Consider the following 21805-nt stretch of genomic DNA (forward strand, 5'->3'; position numbering starts at 1 on the left):
TTTAGTTTAGGAAAATAAAGTTGTGGATGAGGTAGTATATATATATATATATATATATATATATATATATATGTGTGTGTGCGCACGCGTCTGAATGCCAGCTATGCTGCCTGTGCCACCAAGCTATTAATACTCCTATTTTTGGCTTACATTGTTTTGTGGATTAGCTGCTAGCCTCAGACAAAGATCTAGATTCAGATGGATCTTGATATGTAAATGCACATATGAATTTAAATGTACATGTTTTATTATGAAAATAATGATAGAACTTACTAAAATCTGTTTGTATATGATAAATATCAAGAGATTTTTGGAACACTCAATTCTGATTAGTCAATTGGGATACAAACCCCACTCCACAGCTGATGCTAAAGGTTTCATACAAACACACTCTCATGGCAAATCAGAATTCATTTTGGCGTATTGTGCCGAATTTGTATGAACTTGTTTGATCTCATAACTTTTGATATGATTTGCTTACTCTCCACTAATGGTTAGTTTAGGAGTTGACCTTCAGGTTCACATTTTTTCTAAAAATTAATTAATTATTACAAATGAAAACATACGATACGTACAAGTTCGCCACCAATTACCACAAAATAAAATAGTTTTCTCACGAGATCAGTTTGTACTGAGAATGATTTTGGAGGATAGTTCACCCAAAAATGTACATTGTTCTTTCTTCTGTTGAACGCAAAAGAAGATATTTTCAAGAATGTTGGTAACCAAACAGTTGCCGGTAGCCATTGATTTCCATAGCATGAAAAAAAAATACTCTGGAAGTTAATGGCTACAAGCAACTTTTTGGGTATCAACATTCTTCAAGATGTCTTATTTTATGTTCAACAGAATTTTTTTTTTTTAAATACAGATTTAGAACAACATGAGGTTGAGTATGATGAGTAAATGATGACAATTTACGGTCCTGTTAATATTACTATTTACGTCACACTTTTCACATTGATTTACTCACACACACAAATGAAAGACAACAAACCAATCCAATATTGTTGTATATCAACAGTTTTAATTCTTCAACTGTATTCTATATCCACTTCAATATATCTGAAACACTGTATGAACATTTCAACAATGTTTCTGTCATGATTCATATAAACATTTTGATGTGACTTGAGTAATTCCTATGTTTCTTATAGTTACTTCAAAACATGAAGAATATCATCCTACAATAATTTCTAAGACATTGCTTCCTGAAATGTTGAACTGACTAAAATAAAAGCATAATATATCTCAGCAATATTCAGCCAAGCGAATTTTGGCACACAGTCAAGTAATTGCAAAAAACATTCTTAAAATTCAAACATAAGCAAAACTGTAGTAAGACACATCAAATGTTGTTGGTGTTACTGGCAAATTTTGGAGATGTGATTTATTTTAGTCAATAAATCTTCTTATATTTACAAAGTATTCCCCGTTAACGCACACTGTGGGCTGAGGAACCATTTATAATATCATAATAACCTTCCTGGGTTTATTAAGTTCTTTGCTATAGATGTAAATATATTTCTAATATATATTGCTATAAACGGCAATATAATTCCTTCCTAAAAAAGCCCTCAAGTCTCTGAAAATAGTTTTTTGTTATTTAGCCAGTAGTTTTGGTCCCAGTCTATTACGTTGGTATATTTCAAGCTATGGCTTCTTTCTAACTGCTCTGGCATGCTCGAAAGACAATTTAACGTTCCATTTAAAACAAAGAAAAATAAATAAATTCAAAATAAAGCGCAAGAAAGAGACATTTCTTTACAATGACCTCTCACACAAACAAGTTCCACTTAAAAAAGAAGCTCTATTCTTGTTTTGCGTGCTCCAGCACGTGTAGAATCGGTACAAAGCACATACAGTACATCAATTTGACTGGTTTCTGCCGGTACCCTTGAGCTGGATCACTTATGTTTGGTTGATTTGGTTAATCTTAAGATTCTTACTGAATCCCAAGACCATTTCATGCCGTTATCAAGTGCAAAGTCCCATTATTTGCATGGCATATACTTATTGGTCCGTGGATGTCAAAAGCCATATGATTGGATTCCAAGAAGACATGTTGAATATTAACATGTCATAAACGGCCACACAGAAGCTATAAGCAAAATTACTGGATACGACTAAATACTGTATGTATATAATGAAATGAATATTCATAAACTAAGTAAGAATCTTCCCTGTTCGGAGGAAGACCTCCTCATGGAGTCTATAGTCTGTTCCATCGGACAACAGGCAAGTCTTGGGTTGAGAAATATTAGCAGTGCGAGACCTCGCGGTCCCGGGGGTCTGTAGCACATTCGCTCTCTTCAGGAATGTCCTGCAGATCTGTAGAAGAAAATGAAGTAAAAAAATTATGAAAAATTAAAGCATATTTAGATATTAAAGGCAGTTTTAAGTTCAGATGCTTTGGAATTTTACCAAATGATCTAGATGAAATGAATTGCTTCTTGAGAATATCATTTATATCTGTAAAGTGTACTGTAAAGTTATCTAAGGCTTCGTTCACACGAAGCCAGAGCTTTCCCTACCCGATTGTTTTTTCCCCTCGTCTCAAGAAATATCTGCGTCCACACGAAACCACGAAACCGACACAAAACGATGTAGCATACATGCCAGACCAGCATGTGGCGCTGTAATTCTGCCACAGAGATACACTAAAAACGGAGAAGAAGACTTGGACTATGCGCATAAACCTTGTGCGCAGTATACAAACGAACATGGAACAATGTTGGAACAATGTGTTAATGTTAGTTAATAAAAAGACAATCATTCAGTGTTTGTTCATGTTTTGTTGCTGTTACGTGACGTAGCGGTGTCTGACTGGGGGCGAGACGTGGGCTGATTACGTCATCGTTTCAGAAAATATACGGATTCGCTGTCCACACGAAAACGCAAGGGCGGCATTTTCAGATTGATCCACTCTGGGACCCGGTTTCAAAAAATATTGGTTTCACTCTCCCAAAACGCCGGTGTCATGAGAAATCAAGTCCCCCCTCGAAATCGGGTCTGCTTAGGACCAGGGCGGTAGCCGTTTTAAATGCCTGATCAAAAGTCAACACTTATGTTACTATTTCGTTGTGAATATATGTATGGTAAGTGCAAATGCGTGGTGTATAAGCTAACCTAGCAGGCTAATCGGGTAGCTGTATGCTATGCTAGTACGTGAGCTAACCAAAAAAAAACTATAAAACCGAGAAATGTTTGATTTCACAACCTATAGCTTCGGATACTAGTGTATGAAACATGCAATTTAAAAGACATTAATGGTCATTATAACGAAGTTCAAACAACATAAATTAAAGCGCGATTTTGCAGGAATTGTAATCAGGCGCTAAAAATAATACCCATTAAAAGTTCGTTGAACCAATGGGATCACTCGGGGGCCTAAGCAGATCCAATTTCGAGGGGGGACTCGATTTCTCATGACACTGGATCCATGTGGACGAAACGCCTGTACGATACAAAATTACAGATACAGCTAAACGCGTCTCCGTGTGGACGGGGCCTAAGATATCGAACACTCGATAAGCCAAATGCAAGTTAAAATTTACTGGACAGCTGGTCTGTAAACTTCACAAACTGCAACATAATAATAAAGCAATAAGCCCCAAGAAGCCATGGTTTACAGTGAATTTATAACAGCTAAGGGACGTTGTTAGGTACGATGTGAAGCGGAGCTTTTATAAAACGGTTATTCCATATACGTAGCTAGGTTTCACAAAATAAAACAGAGCAAATAAAGTGTAATGATATTAATAAAAACAGTATTCTTCCACCAAACAATGTAGTTCCTCAGAAACCGTTGTGGTTGCAACAGAGTGGTTGCCAAGCAACACAAAGTAAACAAAGGTGTATGTTTGTAGTAATTTACAACGGCTTTGAACGTGGCTCAACCAATCAGAATCAAGGACCGGAACGATCCGTTTCATAATACATGGTTTAAATCATGTCAGATCCTCAGCGAAAATATGTCATGGAAAAACAGCTAGGTAATTCATTTTCATATATATTTTTCTTTAAAAATAACACAAAATACAGTTTTAAGGTTGGTCCGAAATATTTATGACCAATAATTTTTTTTCAGCGTAATCCAGTGCACATGCTTGCACACAACACTTTGTTACCTTAGCAACATACTTACCTAGACACTTTCATCATCATTCATACACACAGGGGATCATTCAAAAAATTTAAACTTGTACTACCACTCAAAGGATTAGGGTTAGTAAGATCAAACATACAGTAAAAAAAAAAAATTATACTGTGAAATATTTTTACAATTCTATTTAAATATATTTTAAAATGTAATTTATTCCTGTGATGCAAAGCTGAATTTTCAGCATCATTACTCTGCCTAATATTTTTCTGAAAACCGTGATACATTTTTTAGGATTCTTTAATGAATATAAAGTATAAAAATATTTTGTAATATTATAAATGTCTTTAAATTGTCACTTTTGAACAATTTAATGCATCCGTGCTGAATAAAAGTATTTATTATTGTTATTATATTACTACTCTATTATTATACTGCATGCTAAACCCTTCCACATGCAGCATGAGTAGTATGCTATTTCAAACACACCTCAAGACTGAAGTTATTTCATCTCAAGGGGCTTTAAAAGTCAAGCCTTCTGTGTATGTAAGTGTATGTACAAAAGATATGTTCAACGTGAATGACCCACTAAAGCTCTGGTTGCGTTTATTGAGACCTACAATTTATTGCCATTATCCACCTACAACACACATGCCTACAAATAATACACATAAATGTAGATTTTTTTGAATGTTCTCCTGTCTGACAGAGTTTAGTGTGTGTTTGTACATTTGCGTACTTTGTGTGTGTGGGTGAGTGTGGAAAGTTTAATGTGATCGATTCCATGTGTATCTGTGTTGTGCACATCGGTTGCATAATCGTGTGTAGGCTGCTGTTAGTGTTACAAAGGGCCAAAGTTTACAGCGTTCTAAATGAAGCACATCTATGCAGACTGTCTGATAAATATGTAATCATTTCATATAAAAAAAGCTAAATCAGATCAGTTGCTAGTCTCTTGTATCACTCTGCCTGTACCAGTCTTGTTTGCCCTCATAATAATTTCAACTCAAATCGATATTTACTGTATATTTATATACTGATAATAAGAATATATCTATATATAAATTATTTTTGCTTTTGAAAAACTATTATATTATTTTATATTATATTAACGGGGTGGTTCACAGTTTTTTTTCTAGGCTTGATTGTGTTTATGGGGTGCAGTCTAACGTGTTAATGCTTCGTTTTTTTTTTAAAACGCATTATTTTTCACATAATTTACCTTTATTCCATACCTCTCTGTCCCTTTTCTGAGAAACATGCTGATCATTTCCTTCTTTTATGAAGCCCCTCCCTAAGAAATAGGCGATGGGCTCTGATTGGTTAGCTAGCCCATTGTGTTGTGATTGGCTAAACCGCCTCAAGTGCGCGTCTAAACGTCCCGCCCCTCACCTCAGCGGTATGTGATCCGATCCGGCTGTATTGTAAACAACGGCATCGTTAATATCGCTTATCAGTTTGAGCCCGATTGAGAAGCAGAGGATATTATTGAAGAGGATCGTGCAGAATCTGTGCAAGCACGGCTTTTAATGGTAGGCCTTGTTGTCTCATACTTTTAGATACGCTGTTATTTGTAAATGCTACTGCTTATGTTAGCTTTTAATATACAGTTTTATCCTGATTAAAGCTTTAATACAGTAAGGCAACTGCACGCGCGTCCATGTTTAATGCTTCTCAGAGCTATGTGAAAATAAGTGTATAATTGTAACAGTTCATTGCTGGAGCTGAGCAGAATGAGAGATAGAGAGAGAGAGAGAGAGAGAGATGTGTGCAGAGCAGGGGGAGGCAAGTCTTTTTTACATTATTAAGATCCGCTGCTTTAGAACACTGATTTTGAAACTTGTGAATCCATTAGAATCTTTAGAAGACAGAATCGCGATTCATATATGAATAGATTTCTCTTCCTCTTCTCTAAAGCAGCGCAGCATGGCCTCTCCCCCTTTGTTGCCTTTTCCCGAGGGTGGGGTTTATCGGGGTTTGTTATGTCACGAACCTGGGAAGTAACTTGTTGTAGTCCCTACGAACCGTTTTTATAGGCATTAAACTGCCAGAATTTTAAAAGACGATATCTCCGTTTGCATTGAACTTTCAGCTTCGTAACTTTGCAGATATTGTTTATGCTCAAACAGCAACATTACACACAAACTAACGTTAAAAAAGTGAAATCGCAATGAACCACCCCTTTAATTACAAATACATATAAATATATATTTATATATAAATTTATTTATACTTATTTTATATTATATTAATTATAAACATACTATAAATAAATATTTTATTTCTATATTATATTTATGTCAGTGTATATGTATTTATATTGGTTCTAATAATGTCATTCTGTGTCAATCTACAGACCTCTGGGACTTTCTGAACGGGGAGACACCCTCGAATCCACCTCGTCATCATCATCTTCATCAGATATCACATCCACTTCCACATCACTGCATTCCTGCAGGCCGTCTGATTGGTCCATCGACTCCTGGCTAGCCAATGGGTTGTCAGTATCGCTCTCTCAAAACGCATTATTTTTCACATAATTTACCTTTATTCCATACCTCTCTGTCCCTTTTCTGAGAAACATGCTGATCATTTCCTTCTTTTATGAAGCCCCTCCCTAAGAAATAGGCGATGGGCTCTGATTGGTTAGCTAGCCCATTGTGTTGTGATTGGCTAAACCGCCTCAAGTGCGCGTCTAAACGTCCCGCCCCTCACCTCAGCGGCATGTGATCCGATTCCATGTTTAACGCTTCTCATAGCTATGTGAAAATAAGTGTATAATTGTAACAGTTCATTGCTGGAGCTGAGCAGAATGAGAGATAGAGAGAGAGAGAGAGAGAGAGATGTGTGCAGAGCAGGGGGAGGCAAGTCTTTTTTACATTATTAAGATCCGCTGCTTTAGAACACTGATTTTGAAACTTGTGAATCCATTAGAATCTTTAGAAGACAGAATCGCGATTCATATATGAATAGATTTCTCTTCCTCTTCTCTAAAGCAGCGCAGCATGGCCTCTCCCCCTTTGTTGCCTTTTCCCGAGGGTGGGGTTTATCGGGGTTTGTTATGTCACGAACCTGGGAAGTAACTTGTTGTAGTCCCTACGAACCGTTTTTATAGGCATTAAACTGCCAGAATTTTAAAAGACGATATCTCCGTTTGCATTGAACTTTCAGCTTCGTAACTTTGCAGATATTGTTTATGCTCAAACAGCAACATTACACACAAACTAACGTTAAAAAAGTGAAATCGCAATGAACCACCCCTTTAATTACAAATACATATAAATATATATTTATATATAAATTTATTTATACTTATTTTATATTATATTAATTATAAACATACTATAAATAAATATTTTATTTCTATATTATATTTATGTCAGTGTATATGTATTTATATTGGTTCTAATAATGTCATTCTGTGTCAATCTACAGACCTCTGGGACTTTCTGAACGGGGAGACACCCTCGAATCCACCTCGTCATCATCATCTTCATCAGATATCACATCCACTTCCACATCACTGCATTCCTGCAGGCCGTCTGATTGGTCCATCGACTCCTGGCTAGCCAATGGGTTGTCAGTATCGCTCTCTCTGCGAGTTGATGGGGCCTTGAAAAGAGGAAATGAGAAGCGAATGAGATTTGGGAGATACTACATTGTAGCTCTTACATACTTTTGTATGTGTCATGTGGTGTTTACTTCAAGAGCACTGAGATCCGTCTTGTCCAACATTGCTTCTGAGTGCAAAAATGAATTTAAATTCTGCTTTAGAATAAAAACTTACTCTAAACACTCTAAAATGAACTCACCTGTGAGCCTGCATTTCCAGCTCCATCCCCTAGAGTGACGCTATTAGTCTTAAGATCCCTGAGCTGTTTCTCCAGCTGGGCTCTGGCTCTCTCGCTGTGCCTGAGTTTTCCCTCGGCTCCCCTGAGGCGTACAAGCTCCTCCTGCAGCAGACTGTGCTGCCGTTGAAGCAGGGCCAGCTCTCCCAGCGAGCCAAAGTCACTCGCACCATCCCGGGACAGGGAGCGAACTGTACGAGCCCCTGCGGTGGCCGGGGAGACAGAGCTCTCTCGTAGGCAGAGCTCCAAGATGGAGTCCTGTCGTATCACCACACCCTGGGAGAGGATGAGTTTTTGGCCTCATTGAGTTCATTTGGAATCCCGTAGGTACATCAGTGCTTTGAAGAAAATCTGACAAATGTATTTTGCAATGCACACATACCTGTAAAGCGTGTAACTGAGCACTGAGATTCACCAGCCTCTGTGACACCTCCTGGAACACAAAAAAGACATTCAGATGCAAAACATAACAAAAAAAATAGTAATATAATGTATAAATAGAAATAATAAATATATAAAAACACACACTAGTCTAAATAAGCGTTGAAATTTAGGTGGCCTTGAAATATTTATAGGAAACTAGTGATGCACAGTATTGTGGAGGGCGATATTTTTTGCATATAACTCGTAAAATTTAAAAACTAATTCATATCAATCATGGAATTGCAGCCGATCATTTCACCTAATCATGTGTTATGGACTGCTTGCTTTTATGTGCACTTTTTGTAACATAAGACATAATCAGTCTCATGCATCACTAGGTGAAGATCCTCAGCCCATGTTGAAGCATTGGTTTATAATTTGAAATAATTGTTTTATATTTTAATACATTTTAAAATATAATTTATTCATGTGATGGCAAAACTACATTTTCAACAGCCATTACTCCAGTCGTTACTCCAAATAATCATTTTAATATGCTGATTTGCTGTGCAAGAAACATTTCTTATTATCAATGTTAAAAGTATTCAGGACTCATTGATGAATAGAAAGTAAAAAAAAAAAACATTTATTTGAAATAAAAATCTTTTGTAACATTTAAATAAATAGACATATAAATGTCTTTACTGTCACTTTGATCAACTTAATGCATCCTTGCTGAATAAAATTAGTTACTGATCCAAAGTTTTCTAATTTGTCAGTGAATTAAAAAGCAAAAGTTAGGAGTTTTCTACATTGTCTATATGTATTTCAAAATTCAGATTATAAGCTTTTAATCACCTGCTATTTTGTGTGTAAGTGTGTTTTATTATTATTCATTTTCTAGTCACTCCAATTTAAAGGATTCTAATGCAGAAAGTAAAATAATCGGTTAGTGTTATATATGTGCTGATATATAATCAGCACATCCCTAGGCAGCACACATTAAGCCTAAAATGTCAGTACCTCACTTGGTGTCTTGTCCTCCATTTGATTCCCATTACCATCCTGTAGAGAATAGAGAAGTTTTTGCATTATTCACACAATCAAAATTCTGAACCAGCAAATGAATTCAAAAAGCTTTCATTTGTCAGCACACATTGAAAAGCACTGTCTTGCTATGTGTCGATGACAAGGGAGATGAAGCGCAGCTTTCAAGCACCAGTGCTGAGTCGTGATGGAGAGTTTTTGGTAGATTCAGGTTGCTATGGAAACCTGTGAGTTTCAGATGGGCTCGGAAAATGACTAATTTCTTTTTCCAGGATTACATAAAAAGTCAGCAATACCATCGAATCATCTATGTGCATAATTATTACATTTTATGAAGCATATTTGACGCAGCCGAATGTGGATGCCAAGAAGTGTGATAATGAACAACTCGCTAACAAAGATTAAAATAATAAGCTTATTTTCTGACAAAACTATGTTAGTTTTGTGTACCTGAGTAGCTTGGTTCTCCTGAGAGCCATTGACTAATACCTCTTGTCCATCTAGAAGAATGGAGGAAGCACAATGGTCAGATAAAAAGGTATAGTTAGCCAATCAGACACACTAAAAGCACACTCATTTACATATTGCGTGTTGTGTATTTGACACCTACTGATTACTAGCGCTCCAGTGTGGTTGTGATGGCCGTTGGAACTGCAGGGCAGAGGAACCTCAAAATTGGATCCTAATAACAGCTCTGTCAATCTGTCCACTGCAGAGAGCGAGAGAAAGGTACATTATGACATTTTACAAGATATTATTGAAGATCTGAGCATGAGCTCAGAAGATTTAGTTAAAATGGTCTGTGAACTTTCCATAATAGGAAAAAAAATATGATTAAACTTTTTTTAGTTTTTTAAATAAAAAGAGACAGAGGTGCATTTGGCAGCAAGTATGAATTTTATTATATTTTAATATCTTTATTTTGAATCATTTTATATTTAAAATATATTTTTTAGATATTTAAAGATTTTTAATCTATACAAACTAAATCAAATATAAAATACAACAAAAAAATAGTTGATCTGTCATTTATTTATTCAGAGGCTGGGTCAACATTTTATATATCTGAAATGTTTTTAATTGTTACAATTCTGAAACTTTTGCTTTTTATATGAATATATGAACATCAGACACTACTGTTAGCTTCTTTACACTCAAGATAGTGGCTTTGTTCTGCCTTCAAATTCAGTGTAAAGATGTCAAGGCGCATAGAAATCTGTACATGTCAAGACTTTTTTTTTTTTACTAGCTGGCTTGTTTGTTTCGAGAAAATGCCTTGTGATAGATAACCAACTGATCTGACAGATGGATGAAAGCTCTTTTGAGCTTTTCAGAACAATTTTATGCTTCTATCAATCCTTAACATACAGTAGTGATTCATCTTTTGAAAAAAATCTGAATGAAAACGTGTTTGTCCCAGTGTTGGGAGTGTGAATGTGTGTGCGTTAGTGATTAAAGCAAACCTTTGAGTCTTCGCAGAAGGGCCTTGTCCTCTGTTTCTATAAGAGGGAATTGTTCTCTTGATGGACAGCTGTGTGACAAAACAATGAAGGTAAATGAGAATGACCATTAGAAATGGTAGTTTAGTGCCTTTTAGTGGATGTCCATTAGCACTTCAGTCATATACACTTGTGCCCCTGCATTTAACAAGTATACAAATTTAAAATTTACAGTCTTTCTCTTCTGGGAAAATACCAAAAGTATTAGTCACTTTATACAGTTTTTGAATGAAACTGAAAATGGACTAACGCTTGCACTTTCTTTGCTAATTAATTTTTTTTCTGAAGGAAGTGGTTAGAATTTATCATTTTGAAAGTGTCATTGTATAGCAGGGGGTTTTAAAACTGCAGTCCGGGGACTTCCAGGGGGGCAGCAAAAGGGTATTAGGATGATTTTTTTTTTGTGCAAAAACAGAATAAAAAAAACCATAAATATAAATAATTATTAATAATTAATAAATAATAGTCATATACACTTGTGCCCCTGCATTTAACAAGTATACAAATTTAAAATGTACAGTCTTTCTCTTCTGGGAAAATACCAAAAGTATTAGTCACTTTATACAGTTTTTGAATGAAACTGAAAATGGACTAATGCTTGCACTTTCTTTGCTAATTAATTTTTTTTCTGAAGGAAGTGGTTAGAATTTATCATTTTGAAAGTGTCATTGTATAGCAGGGGGTTTTAAAACTGCAGTCCGGGGACTTCCAGGGGGGCAGCAAAAGGGTATTAGGATGATTTTTTTTGTGTGTAAAAACAGAATAAAAAAAAACATAAATATAAATAATTATTAATAATTAATAAATAATAATAATAACATTTTTAAATAATTATATAAATAATATAACAGTACATCATTATTATTCTTATGAATAGTAATAGTAATATGAAGAATAAAATAACCATTACCACTATTAAATTATTAATTATAAATATTAATAATATTAAAACTAGTACTACTAACTAACTAAATACATTATTAGACATTATTGCCCCTGTAATGTCACTCTTACTATTTTTCCCACATAGTATAAGTGGTATCTTTTCTTAGATGTCTTTATATTTTTTGCAAAGGTGCCCCTCGCAAGCTGTGAAGTTTGTTTTTGCTGAGCTGTAACGTAAACAAAGGATATTGGCAAGTCAAGCTTCCCACAGAACTGACATATCCCTTCGAAATGTCCCGCCCCAACATCCTGATTCAAGAGAAAATACAAAGGAACAATACAGAAAAGTGCTTTCATGGGATTTTCCATTCAATTGCAAAGAGAGATGGCAAAAAAGGTCAAATGGCAGCTGTGGGTGCTGTGTGGACTGTAAAGAGCGTGTTTTTGCATGCATTTACCTGCTGATGGTTTGCTGTATGAGCCGTATCCAGGTGTTTCTGTCGTCTTTAGATGCCGCATAGAGCTCGTACATCTCAGGTGGGCTGGACTCACTGCTGATCAGGAACAAGCCTCGCTCCTGATTGGCTATGTCTCGGACCAAGAGAGTCTGCAGTGAGACCACAGCAGACTTATCCTACAGAGAGAATGAGAAGAAAATAAATATTATCTGTGCACAAATATTTTTTACAAACAGCACATTCCTCTTAGTAAAATGGGTTATCACAGCAAGTTACATGCAAAAGTTGAATACTTTAATAATTGCAAAGTAACTTACCAAACTAGCAAAGATGAACCGTTGATCTTTCTCTTGCAAGAATACTAGAATATCAGTCATCAACATAACCTGAACATCTAGAACACAAAGAAAACAGGAAATTCTGTACATTAAAACATCCACAGCACATTACATGTCAGCTAATACAATAACATGTGTGTCTCTCTTCCTCTCACACAGACACATATCACATCACACTTCCTCATAAACAGCCACAGTCTTCGCTACCTTTGAGGCGAGAGCTGGGTGTTTTCCAGAGCAGCGTGCCTTCATGTATCAGCTGCCTGCGGAGCAGTTCGGCTGGTCTGAACAGGGCTCCGGAGCGAAGTTTGGCCTCGGCCCGAGGGTCAGCCCTGGACCGGATCTCCTGCAGCCGCTGTGTCCTTTCAAGCTCCAACACCTGCTGGTCCACCGAACAGAGCAGCTCCCGCATACAAGACAGTGACTGAGACAGACCTGCAGCTTCCTCTGGATTGTCTGCATTGTTACACACAAAAGTCAATCTAAAAAGTCCATAACCAGGGGCATTTTATGACGTATATAAATAATAAAAATTTCTTAAATTTAAAATAATTTTTAAATTATACATATTATATTAAAGGGACACTGACAAGTTTATAGACTGTGGAAGGAAGGCCGGAGGTGAGCAGCTATTGGAATACAGTTATATATTGACATTGGCAACATTTATATGCCTGTGTCTTACCTTTGGTGTTGTCATAGATACGCTGCACCAGAACAGGGTATTTAGTGATGCGCTGAGTGACCAATAGGATGCACTCCTGGTACCCGTGACGACGCAGTAGAGGACGCCGACTCACCCTCTGAGAGAGACAAAGACAATGATAAATGGACTGGTAACTAAACACACTTTAAGGTTGTGTCAAAAATCTACAGCAGTCAGCCAGATTTGTGTATGAAGGCACTTAAAGAACACTGGTTTTAGACAGGCATCATAACATCATGTCTAATAAGCTAGAACTAATTTAGTGAGCTTAAAGCTAACCCAGCAAATATTTAATGACTAAAACACTCATTTATAAATAGAAGTCTGACTGTAATAAAATTACTTAAAAGTACTTGAAAACTTTCCCAAAGACAAATCCATTTTTCATACTGTACATTCTAATGTAGAGATGCCTAAATTCACTCGTCGCATTTACAACAAATGTACATTTATTGGTGTTTATTTTATATTTAGTAATAACTATAAAAAAAATTATATAATAATATAGTATACATTTTCTTTTTGGCCAGTATTTTTTGTTTTAAAATTCTTTCAATCTTGCAATGAAAATAGCTTTTGATGCTGATATGGCAATAGAAGAAATGTAATACTACTACTACTACCGAAATTAGTTATTATTATTAAAATTAATGAACTTATTAATTTAATATCAGCCATTTAATAGTATCAGACAAAAAAATTTGCAATATATAATATAGTAAATATATAAACAATATATAACATAGTACATATTTCAGTCAGAATCTTCTTTAAAATACTTTTGATTTTGCTGAAAAAAAAGACTTTTGATGCTGATACAAACAAACAAACAAATAAATATTATTGTTGTTGTTATTAATTATTAATATAATTTGTTAACAATATCAGATATTTACCAGAGATTTAACAGAAGCTTACTGCTGACACATCCCTAAATTGTTAATATTTATATTAATATTTAAATCTTTTGTTGGCTTTCTGTCTTTATTAAAATAGGAAAGCAGAGATTTTGACAAGAAAGTTGACAGACAAACATGGGTCTCACCATGGGCCCAACACCTTCCACATCACTGCTCTGACAATATTTAACTTTTTAAATAAAAGGAATGCTTTCATTAGCATAGTAGTTACTGCTGTGGCATCGATAATTGTGACATGTCACCAGTTTATCGTGACAGCCCCACACTAAGCTATTACAAACTAAAATGAAACACAAGAGCCGAACATGATCATGATACCTGGAAATCTGATGATTCACACATCTATGAGAGTTTGCAGGCATTTAATCCATTAATGCACCCGCCCACCATCATTCATCACTCAGTAGCACTCTGTCCTCCCACTAGCAACACACGAGACAACACCTGACCCGGTTATGCAAACACGAAATGCACCCGGACGGCAAACACCCTCGTCCGCCACTCTTGTTCTTACCCGTATAAAGAGCTGCAGTCTCTTGTCTCTGGCCAGCAGCTCTTTGTAGAGTTTGACAGCCTTCATATGACGACTGCAGAACTCAGAATACGTCTTCAGCATCTCGTCAGCGCACTGACCTGAGAACTGACGTACACACAAAGACAGTGCACTATGAACATTTTGCTCCTTGAAACCTGAAAGCTTTCAGCCTCCCACTCTCATATATTCAGAGAGAATGACGTTTCAATTTCCATTTGTCACTTGGTATCTTTTCTTAGATGTCTTTATATTTTTTGCAAAGGTGCCCCTCGCAAGCTGTGAAGTTTGTTTTTGCTGAGCTGTAACGTAAACAAAGGATATTGGCAAGTCAAGCTTCCCACAGAACTGACATATCCCTTCGAAATGTCCCGCCCCAACATCCTGATTCAAGAGAAAATACAAAGGAACAATACAGAAAAGTGCTTTCATGGGATTTTCCATTCAATTGCAAAGAGAGATGGCAAAAAAAGTCAAATGGCAGCTGTGGGTGCTGTGTGGACTGTAAAGAGCGTGTTTTTGCATGCATTTACCTGCTGATGGTTTGCTGTATGAGCCGTATCCAGGTGTTTCTGTCGTCTTTAGATGCCGCATAGAGCTCGTACATCTCAGGTGGGCTGGACTCACTGCTGATCAGGAACAAGCCTCGCTCCTGATTGGCTATGTCTCGGACCAAGAGAGTCTGCAGTGAGACCACAGCAGACTTATCCTACAGAGAGAATGAGAAGAAAATAAATATTGTTATCTGTGCACAAATATTTTTTACAAACAGCACATTCCTCTTAGTAAAATGGGTTATCACAGCAAGTTACATGCAAAAGTTTAATACTTTAATAATTGCAAAGTAACTTACCAAACTAGCAAAGATGAACCGTTGATCTTTCTCTTGCAAGAATACTAGAATATCAGTCATCAACATAACCTGAACATCTAGAACACAAAGAAAACAGGAAATTCTGTACATTAAAACATCCACAGCACATTACATGTCAGCTAATACAATAACATGTGTGTCTCTCTTCCTCTCACACAGACACATATCACATCACACTTCCTCATAAACAGCCACAGTCTTCGCTACCTTTGAGGCGAGAGCTGGGTGTTTTCCAGAGCAGCGTGCCTTCATGTATCAGCTGCCTGCGGAGCAGTTCGGCTGGTCTGAACAGGGCTCCGGAGCGAAGTTTGGCCTCGGCCCGAGGGTCAGCCCTGGACCGGATCTCCTGCAGCCGCTGTGTCCTTTCAAGCTCCAACACCTGCTGGTCCACCGAACAGAGCAGCTCCCGCATACAAGACAGTGACTGAGACAGACCTGCAGCTTCCTCTGGATTGTCTGCATTGTTACACACAAAAGTCAATCTAAAAAGTCCATAACCAGGGGCATTTTATGACGTATATAAATAATAAAAATTTCTTAAATTTAAAATAATTTTTAAATTATACATATTATATTAAAGGGACACTGACAAGTTTATAGACTGTGGAAGGAAGGCCGGAGGTGAGCAGCTATTGGAATACAGTTATATATTGACATTGGCAACATTTATATGCCTGTGTCTTACCTTTGGTGTTGTCATAGATACGCTGCACCAGAACAGGGTATTTAGTGATGCGCTGAGTGACCAATAGGATGCACTCCTGGTACCCGTGACGACGCAGTAGAGGACGCCGACTCACCCTCTGAGAGAGACAAAGACAATGATAAATGGACTGGTAACTAAACACACTTTAAGGTTGTGTCAAAAATCTACAGCAGTCAGCCAGATTTGTGTATGAAGGCACTTAAAGAACACTGGTTTTAGACAGGCATCATAACATCATGTCTAATAAGCTAGAACTAATTTAGTGAGCTTAAAGCTAACCCAGCAAATATTTAATGACTAAAACACTCATTTATAAATAGAAGTCTGACTGTAATAAAATTACTTAAAAGTACTTGAAAACTTTCCCAAAGACAAATCCATTTTTCATACTGTACATTCTAATGTAGAGATGCCTAAATTCACTCGTCGCATTTACAACAAATGTACATTTATTGGTGTTTATTTTATATTTAGTAATAACTATAAAAAAAATTATATAATAATATAGTATACATTTTCTTTTTGGCCAGTATTTTTTGTTTTAAAATTCTTTCAATCTTGCAATGAAAATAGCTTTTGATGCTGATATGGCAATAGAAGAAATGTAATACTACTACTACTACCGAAATTAGTTATTATTATTAAAATTAATGAATTTATTAATTTAATATCAGCCATTTAATAGTATCAGACAAAAATTTTTGCAATATATAATATAGTAAATATATAAACAATATATAACATAGTACATATTTCAGTCAGAATCTTCTTTAAAATACTTTTGATTTTGCTGAAAAAAAAGACTTTTGATGCTGATACAAACAAACAAACAAATAAATATTATTGTTGTTGTTATTAATTATTAATATAATTTGTTAACAATATCAGATATTTACCAGAGATTTAACAGAAGCTTACTGCTGACACATCCCTAAATTGTTAATATTTATATTAATATTTAAATCTTTTGTTGGCTTTCTGTCTTTATTAAAATAGGAAAGCAGAGATTTTGACAAGAAAGTTGACAGACAAACATGGGTCTCACCATGGGCCCAACACCTTCCACATCACTGCTCTGACAATATTTAACTTTTTAAATAAAAGGAATGCTTTCATTAGCATAGTAGTTACTGCTGTGGCATCGATAATTGTGACATGTCACCAGTTTATCGTGACAGCCCCACACTAAGCTATTACAAACTAAAATGAAACACAAGAGCCGAACATGATCATGATACCTGGAAATCTGATGATTCACACATCTATGAGAGTTTGCAGGCATTTAATCCATTAATGCACCCGCCCACCATCATTCATCACTCAGTAGCACTCTGTCCTCCCACTAGCAACACACGAGACAACACCTGACCCGGTTATGCAAACACGAAATGCACCCGGACGGCAAACACCCTCGTCCGCCACTCTTGTTCTTACCCGTATAAAGAGCTGCAGTCTCTTGTCTCTGGCCAGCAGCTCTTTGTAGAGTTTGACAGCCTTCATATGACGACTGCAGAACTCAGAATACGTCTTCAGCATCTCGTCAGCGCACTGACCTGAGAACTGACGTACACACAAAGACAGTGCACTATGAACATTTTGCTCCTTGAAACCTGAAAGCTTTCAGCCTCCCACTCTCATATATTCAGAGAGAATGACGTTTCAATTTCCATTTGTCACTTTTTCTTTATTTTTGACTTTTTAACTCCTTTTCTCATACAAAATCATGCATTTGCAATGCAACGAATGTATGATATTTTTCAAGGTGCTGTGTTAAAAGTAGTTTTAAAACCCTTTTAAAACACATCCCCAGAACCATTCAATTTTGTTGCACTGTGGCATGATTAACCCTGTTTATTTTTTTTTTACATTAATGCATTAAATTGAAAGCTCTCATTTATATGTCACACTTTAAACTGGCAATTAAAACCGATACGTTCATCCAAAATCACATAAGGCAGGCCAAATGTAACCACATGCTTACTCACTCCGCCCACCTAAACTAACAATTGCCCTCCTACCTGTTGTATTAGCAAATCGCTGATCTGAGTGATGGTGAAATTGTTTGTGCTCTCAGGTTGCAGGCTGTGAGCGCGACGTGTGAGGAGCTGCGTGAGTAAGTGCATGTGAAGCGTCAGCAAGCGCTCCAGGCAGGGGAACAGCACGTGCACGACCCCCGGCTCCAGCTGCACCTCCTCCAGCATACCCCGCCTGAACACCCCATCCATGATCCGCAGGGTCCGAACGTGATGGAGCTCCGTCTGGATCAGCTCTGAAATGATATCGGAGAGGTTGTCAAGGTGTAAAATACAACAGTTAATGGGCCTTTGTTGGACATGTAACCCAAATGAATGTCCTTATTAAGGGTAGACACCATATTGCATTTGACTTGAAGGAAAACAAGGTAGTAAGGCACAGAAATACAGTTCATTCCATCTGTGTACGTTGGTGTAGATTGTTCAGCCGACAAAACATTGTACATGCTCATTTCTTTCATTTTTATTTTTAGATCCTTTCAGTCATCTACAACTCCCTTAATGTTAATCTTAAGCAAATCTCAATGTGAATATCCCCATTATAATGTTGTGATACATAAATTCACTTTTAGCATTTTTTTGTGTGGAATTTCGGTATAGGCCATTTATTTTTTATTTAATATATTTTAATATAAGACATTAAAAGAGTACTTGAACAGACATCTATCCCTCAATGGCTCATTTTCATTCTCAGAAAAGTAAATACAGCATCTGGAAAGACATTCCAGATGCTGTTATTTGGGAGCAATTAATAGCATTTTTATCGGGTTTCAGAGTCAACGGTCCATTTACAGTCATAAACATACTTTGATTTTAGACTTGGATCTGCACTTTTTTCTAACCATAGATGACGTCCTGCCTCTTGATAACATCTTTACGGTGGGTCTGTAAGTAGGTGGAATCTACTGCCATGCTCCAGGAATCTGCTTCAAACTCCTGGCCTTCATCCTCCAGATCTTCCAGCAGTGAGGTGAAGTAGCCCTCTCCTAGAAGCAAAAGGAAGGATAACAATAACCATTTCTGTATTATAACTTCAGCTTGAAGGCAAACAGGTTGCTCATGGAATTTTGGAACTGGTCAACAGCCAATCACACCAATCAAAAATGCAGCTCTAAATTTTTCTTTATAAGAATTTAATTTATAAGATACATTACCATTCAAAGGTTTGCAGTCAGTAAAATTTTATGTTTTTGAACAAAGTCTCTTATGGTCACCAAGGCTGCATTTATTTAGATCAAAAACATAGTAAAAATTGTGAATATTATGAAATATTATAGCCATTTAAAAATAACAGTTTTCTATTGTAATATATTTTAAAATGTTATTTATTCCTGAATTTTCAGCAGCCATTATTCCAGTTTTCAGTGTCACATGATCCTCCAGAAATCATTCTAATATGCTGATTTGGTGCTCAGAAACATTTCAAATTATTATCAATGTTGAAAACAGTTATGCTGCTTAATATTTTATGGACGTTAGAAATGTCTTTATTGTGATAAAATGATGGATATGCTAGAAAATGCTTTAATGCTGGTTAAGCATTAATTTCTTTAATAAAATCGTACTTATTTCAAACCTTTATGTATATTTTAATGTATATCTACTGTGTTTGAATGCATGTGTGTCCTTGTGTGGTGTTTTGTGTGTCTCACCCTCATCATTGAGTGACTCCATGGACATGGTTCTGCTCCTGAAGTTGAGTGAGTCTGTGGATTGAGACAAGATCCTACGCAGCCCCAGAGGAGAGTCATCATTCAGAGTCCTACACGCACATGCACACACACACACACACACACCATGTGCATGCATTCAAACAGATGTTCACGCATGCATGCAATCCCATGCAAAAGACACACAAAAAAATTACACAAAACAAAATACGACAAAATGAGAGGCAGGCATAATCACCACAGAAACAAACAAAAAAACGCATAACAAATTTAAAATAAAAATATATTAAAAGAATTTAAAAAATAATGACTAATGTATAACATTCAAACAAAACTGCTTACATTAACATGCAATAGCCACAAACACACACACACACACACACACACACAAAACCACAAAAAGATCAAAATTACAGTGATGAGAGCTGTCTCTCTATATATACTGTAGATATTTAACAACAAAAGAGAAATGTGAATTAAATGGCATTTTCACAGTATTTATAAACAAGGGACTTGTTCATTTAGTGATTTGTTGGTACATTTTACCCACAAGAGCCCATTTTATGCATCTGTCTGTCATTTCTGTCACTCACCCTGCAATGTTATTGGTGGAGACGCTCTTTGAAAGTAAGAGGGAAGACCGTCCGCGACGGGACCCCAGAAGTGACTGGCGAAGACTGTCTGATGGGTAGATGGCAGAGTTCGGCCTTTCCTTTAAATGGGCTTCAGAGAGGCAGAAAAAAGAGAGTAATGTCATGTTAAGACCTGGTATTACTCAATTTTGGTCAATCATATTCAAATGATCCTCTCACTGATATCTAATCACAGCTAGTCACAGAACACACATGCCACTTGTGACTGGATCACCTGAAACATGTTAATATCAGATGTAAACATCACTTGTTTCCATCACATCCTGACCTTTATTCCTCAGCGTCACATTCTGATAGGCTGAATTGTTCCTCATCAGCGCCAGTTTCTGTTGCTATTGTGACACATACAGACAGATCAAATTTACGACATATTTAGATATTTACATTTCTTCTACATCATACCATGAATCAAAGCCAGTGTCTGCAAGTCTGCGGTCCAAGTAACCCATTTGACAAGTGTGTGCACTAATATCCCACCTTTTGTTTCATTTTGACACAGTTTGGTAGTGTGTCCCTGCAGCGGTTGTGGATGGTGACATTACAGGCTGGGAAAAAAAAGAGCAGACAGCAAAACCACTGTTATTTTATTTCGACCTCAGACAGTAAAATCTTCACACATTCACATTTATACGGAAATGTGATAAATGATGACTGATCTTCTCATGGTCATGTAAATCTTAATTTGATTTCTGGTTGGTCTAAGTTAGTCATTAGCTGGCTGACTTACCACTATGTAGCGTCTGGACCACTCCAACACACAATATATATTTTGTTAGCTAGATTTCACAAATACTTTGTAACACCCCAGGACGCCGAACAAGACCCTGGTTTCATGGTAACCCGATACATTTACAACCTTGTGGAATGCGAGCCGGCTCTCAGCTGCTTTCTCCAGAGCTAAGGGGTACAAATGCACAGGAGAAATGGACTGTTCTACTAATTAATTCATAGGAAAACCTTTTCTTTGAATGAACACACATTTTCTTCAGGCCATTGGGTATATTATTGCTGTGTTGTATTTAATCTGTTGTATTATAGACTATTTTTATTCATGCTTACGATAAACCACTCATTCATATAAGTAACTCTACCATGTCTAGTATCTATGAATTTGCCTTCTTATGATCGAAACAAGCATGTATATTATATGGTGGTACATAGGCAATATATA

At 36.5% G+C, this 21805-nt stretch overlaps 1 protein-coding gene across 1 annotated transcript in view; it reads right to left on the reverse strand.

Moving 5' to 3' along the window:
* Window positions 1–1007: 1007 nt before the first annotated feature.
* The window catches only part of LOC107599581 (rho guanine nucleotide exchange factor 2-like), a 35826-nt gene continuing 15028 nt past the window's right edge, over window positions 1008–21805 (reverse strand). The window contains exons 3-21 of the mRNA XM_016291221.1: window positions 21112–21179; window positions 20903–20966; window positions 20575–20704; window positions 19964–20073; window positions 19154–19297; window positions 18297–18547; window positions 17713–17838; window positions 16258–16375; window positions 15780–16028; window positions 15552–15628; window positions 15232–15407; window positions 10824–10891; window positions 9971–10069; window positions 9811–9860; window positions 9337–9378; window positions 8333–8383; window positions 7915–8226; window positions 7540–7714; window positions 1008–2331 (exon numbers count right to left, since the gene is read on the reverse strand). Of these exons, the coding sequence (XP_016146707.1) occupies window positions 2261–2331; window positions 7540–7714; window positions 7915–8226; window positions 8333–8383; window positions 9337–9378; window positions 9811–9860; window positions 9971–10069; window positions 10824–10891; window positions 15232–15407; window positions 15552–15628; window positions 15780–16028; window positions 16258–16375; window positions 17713–17838; window positions 18297–18547; window positions 19154–19297; window positions 19964–20073; window positions 20575–20704; window positions 20903–20966; window positions 21112–21179 (2381 nt within the window). The 3' untranslated portion in view covers window positions 1008–2260. The remainder of the gene's footprint in view (window positions 2332–7539; window positions 7715–7914; window positions 8227–8332; window positions 8384–9336; window positions 9379–9810; window positions 9861–9970; window positions 10070–10823; window positions 10892–15231; window positions 15408–15551; window positions 15629–15779; window positions 16029–16257; window positions 16376–17712; window positions 17839–18296; window positions 18548–19153; window positions 19298–19963; window positions 20074–20574; window positions 20705–20902; window positions 20967–21111; window positions 21180–21805) is intronic.

This window comes from Sinocyclocheilus grahami, unplaced genomic scaffold (assembly GCF_001515645.1).
Source record: "Sinocyclocheilus grahami isolate Dianchi unplaced genomic scaffold, SAMN03320097.WGS_v1.1 scaffold268.1, whole genome shotgun sequence".
NCBI classification, from domain to species: Eukaryota; Metazoa; Chordata; class Actinopteri; order Cypriniformes; family Cyprinidae; genus Sinocyclocheilus; species Sinocyclocheilus grahami.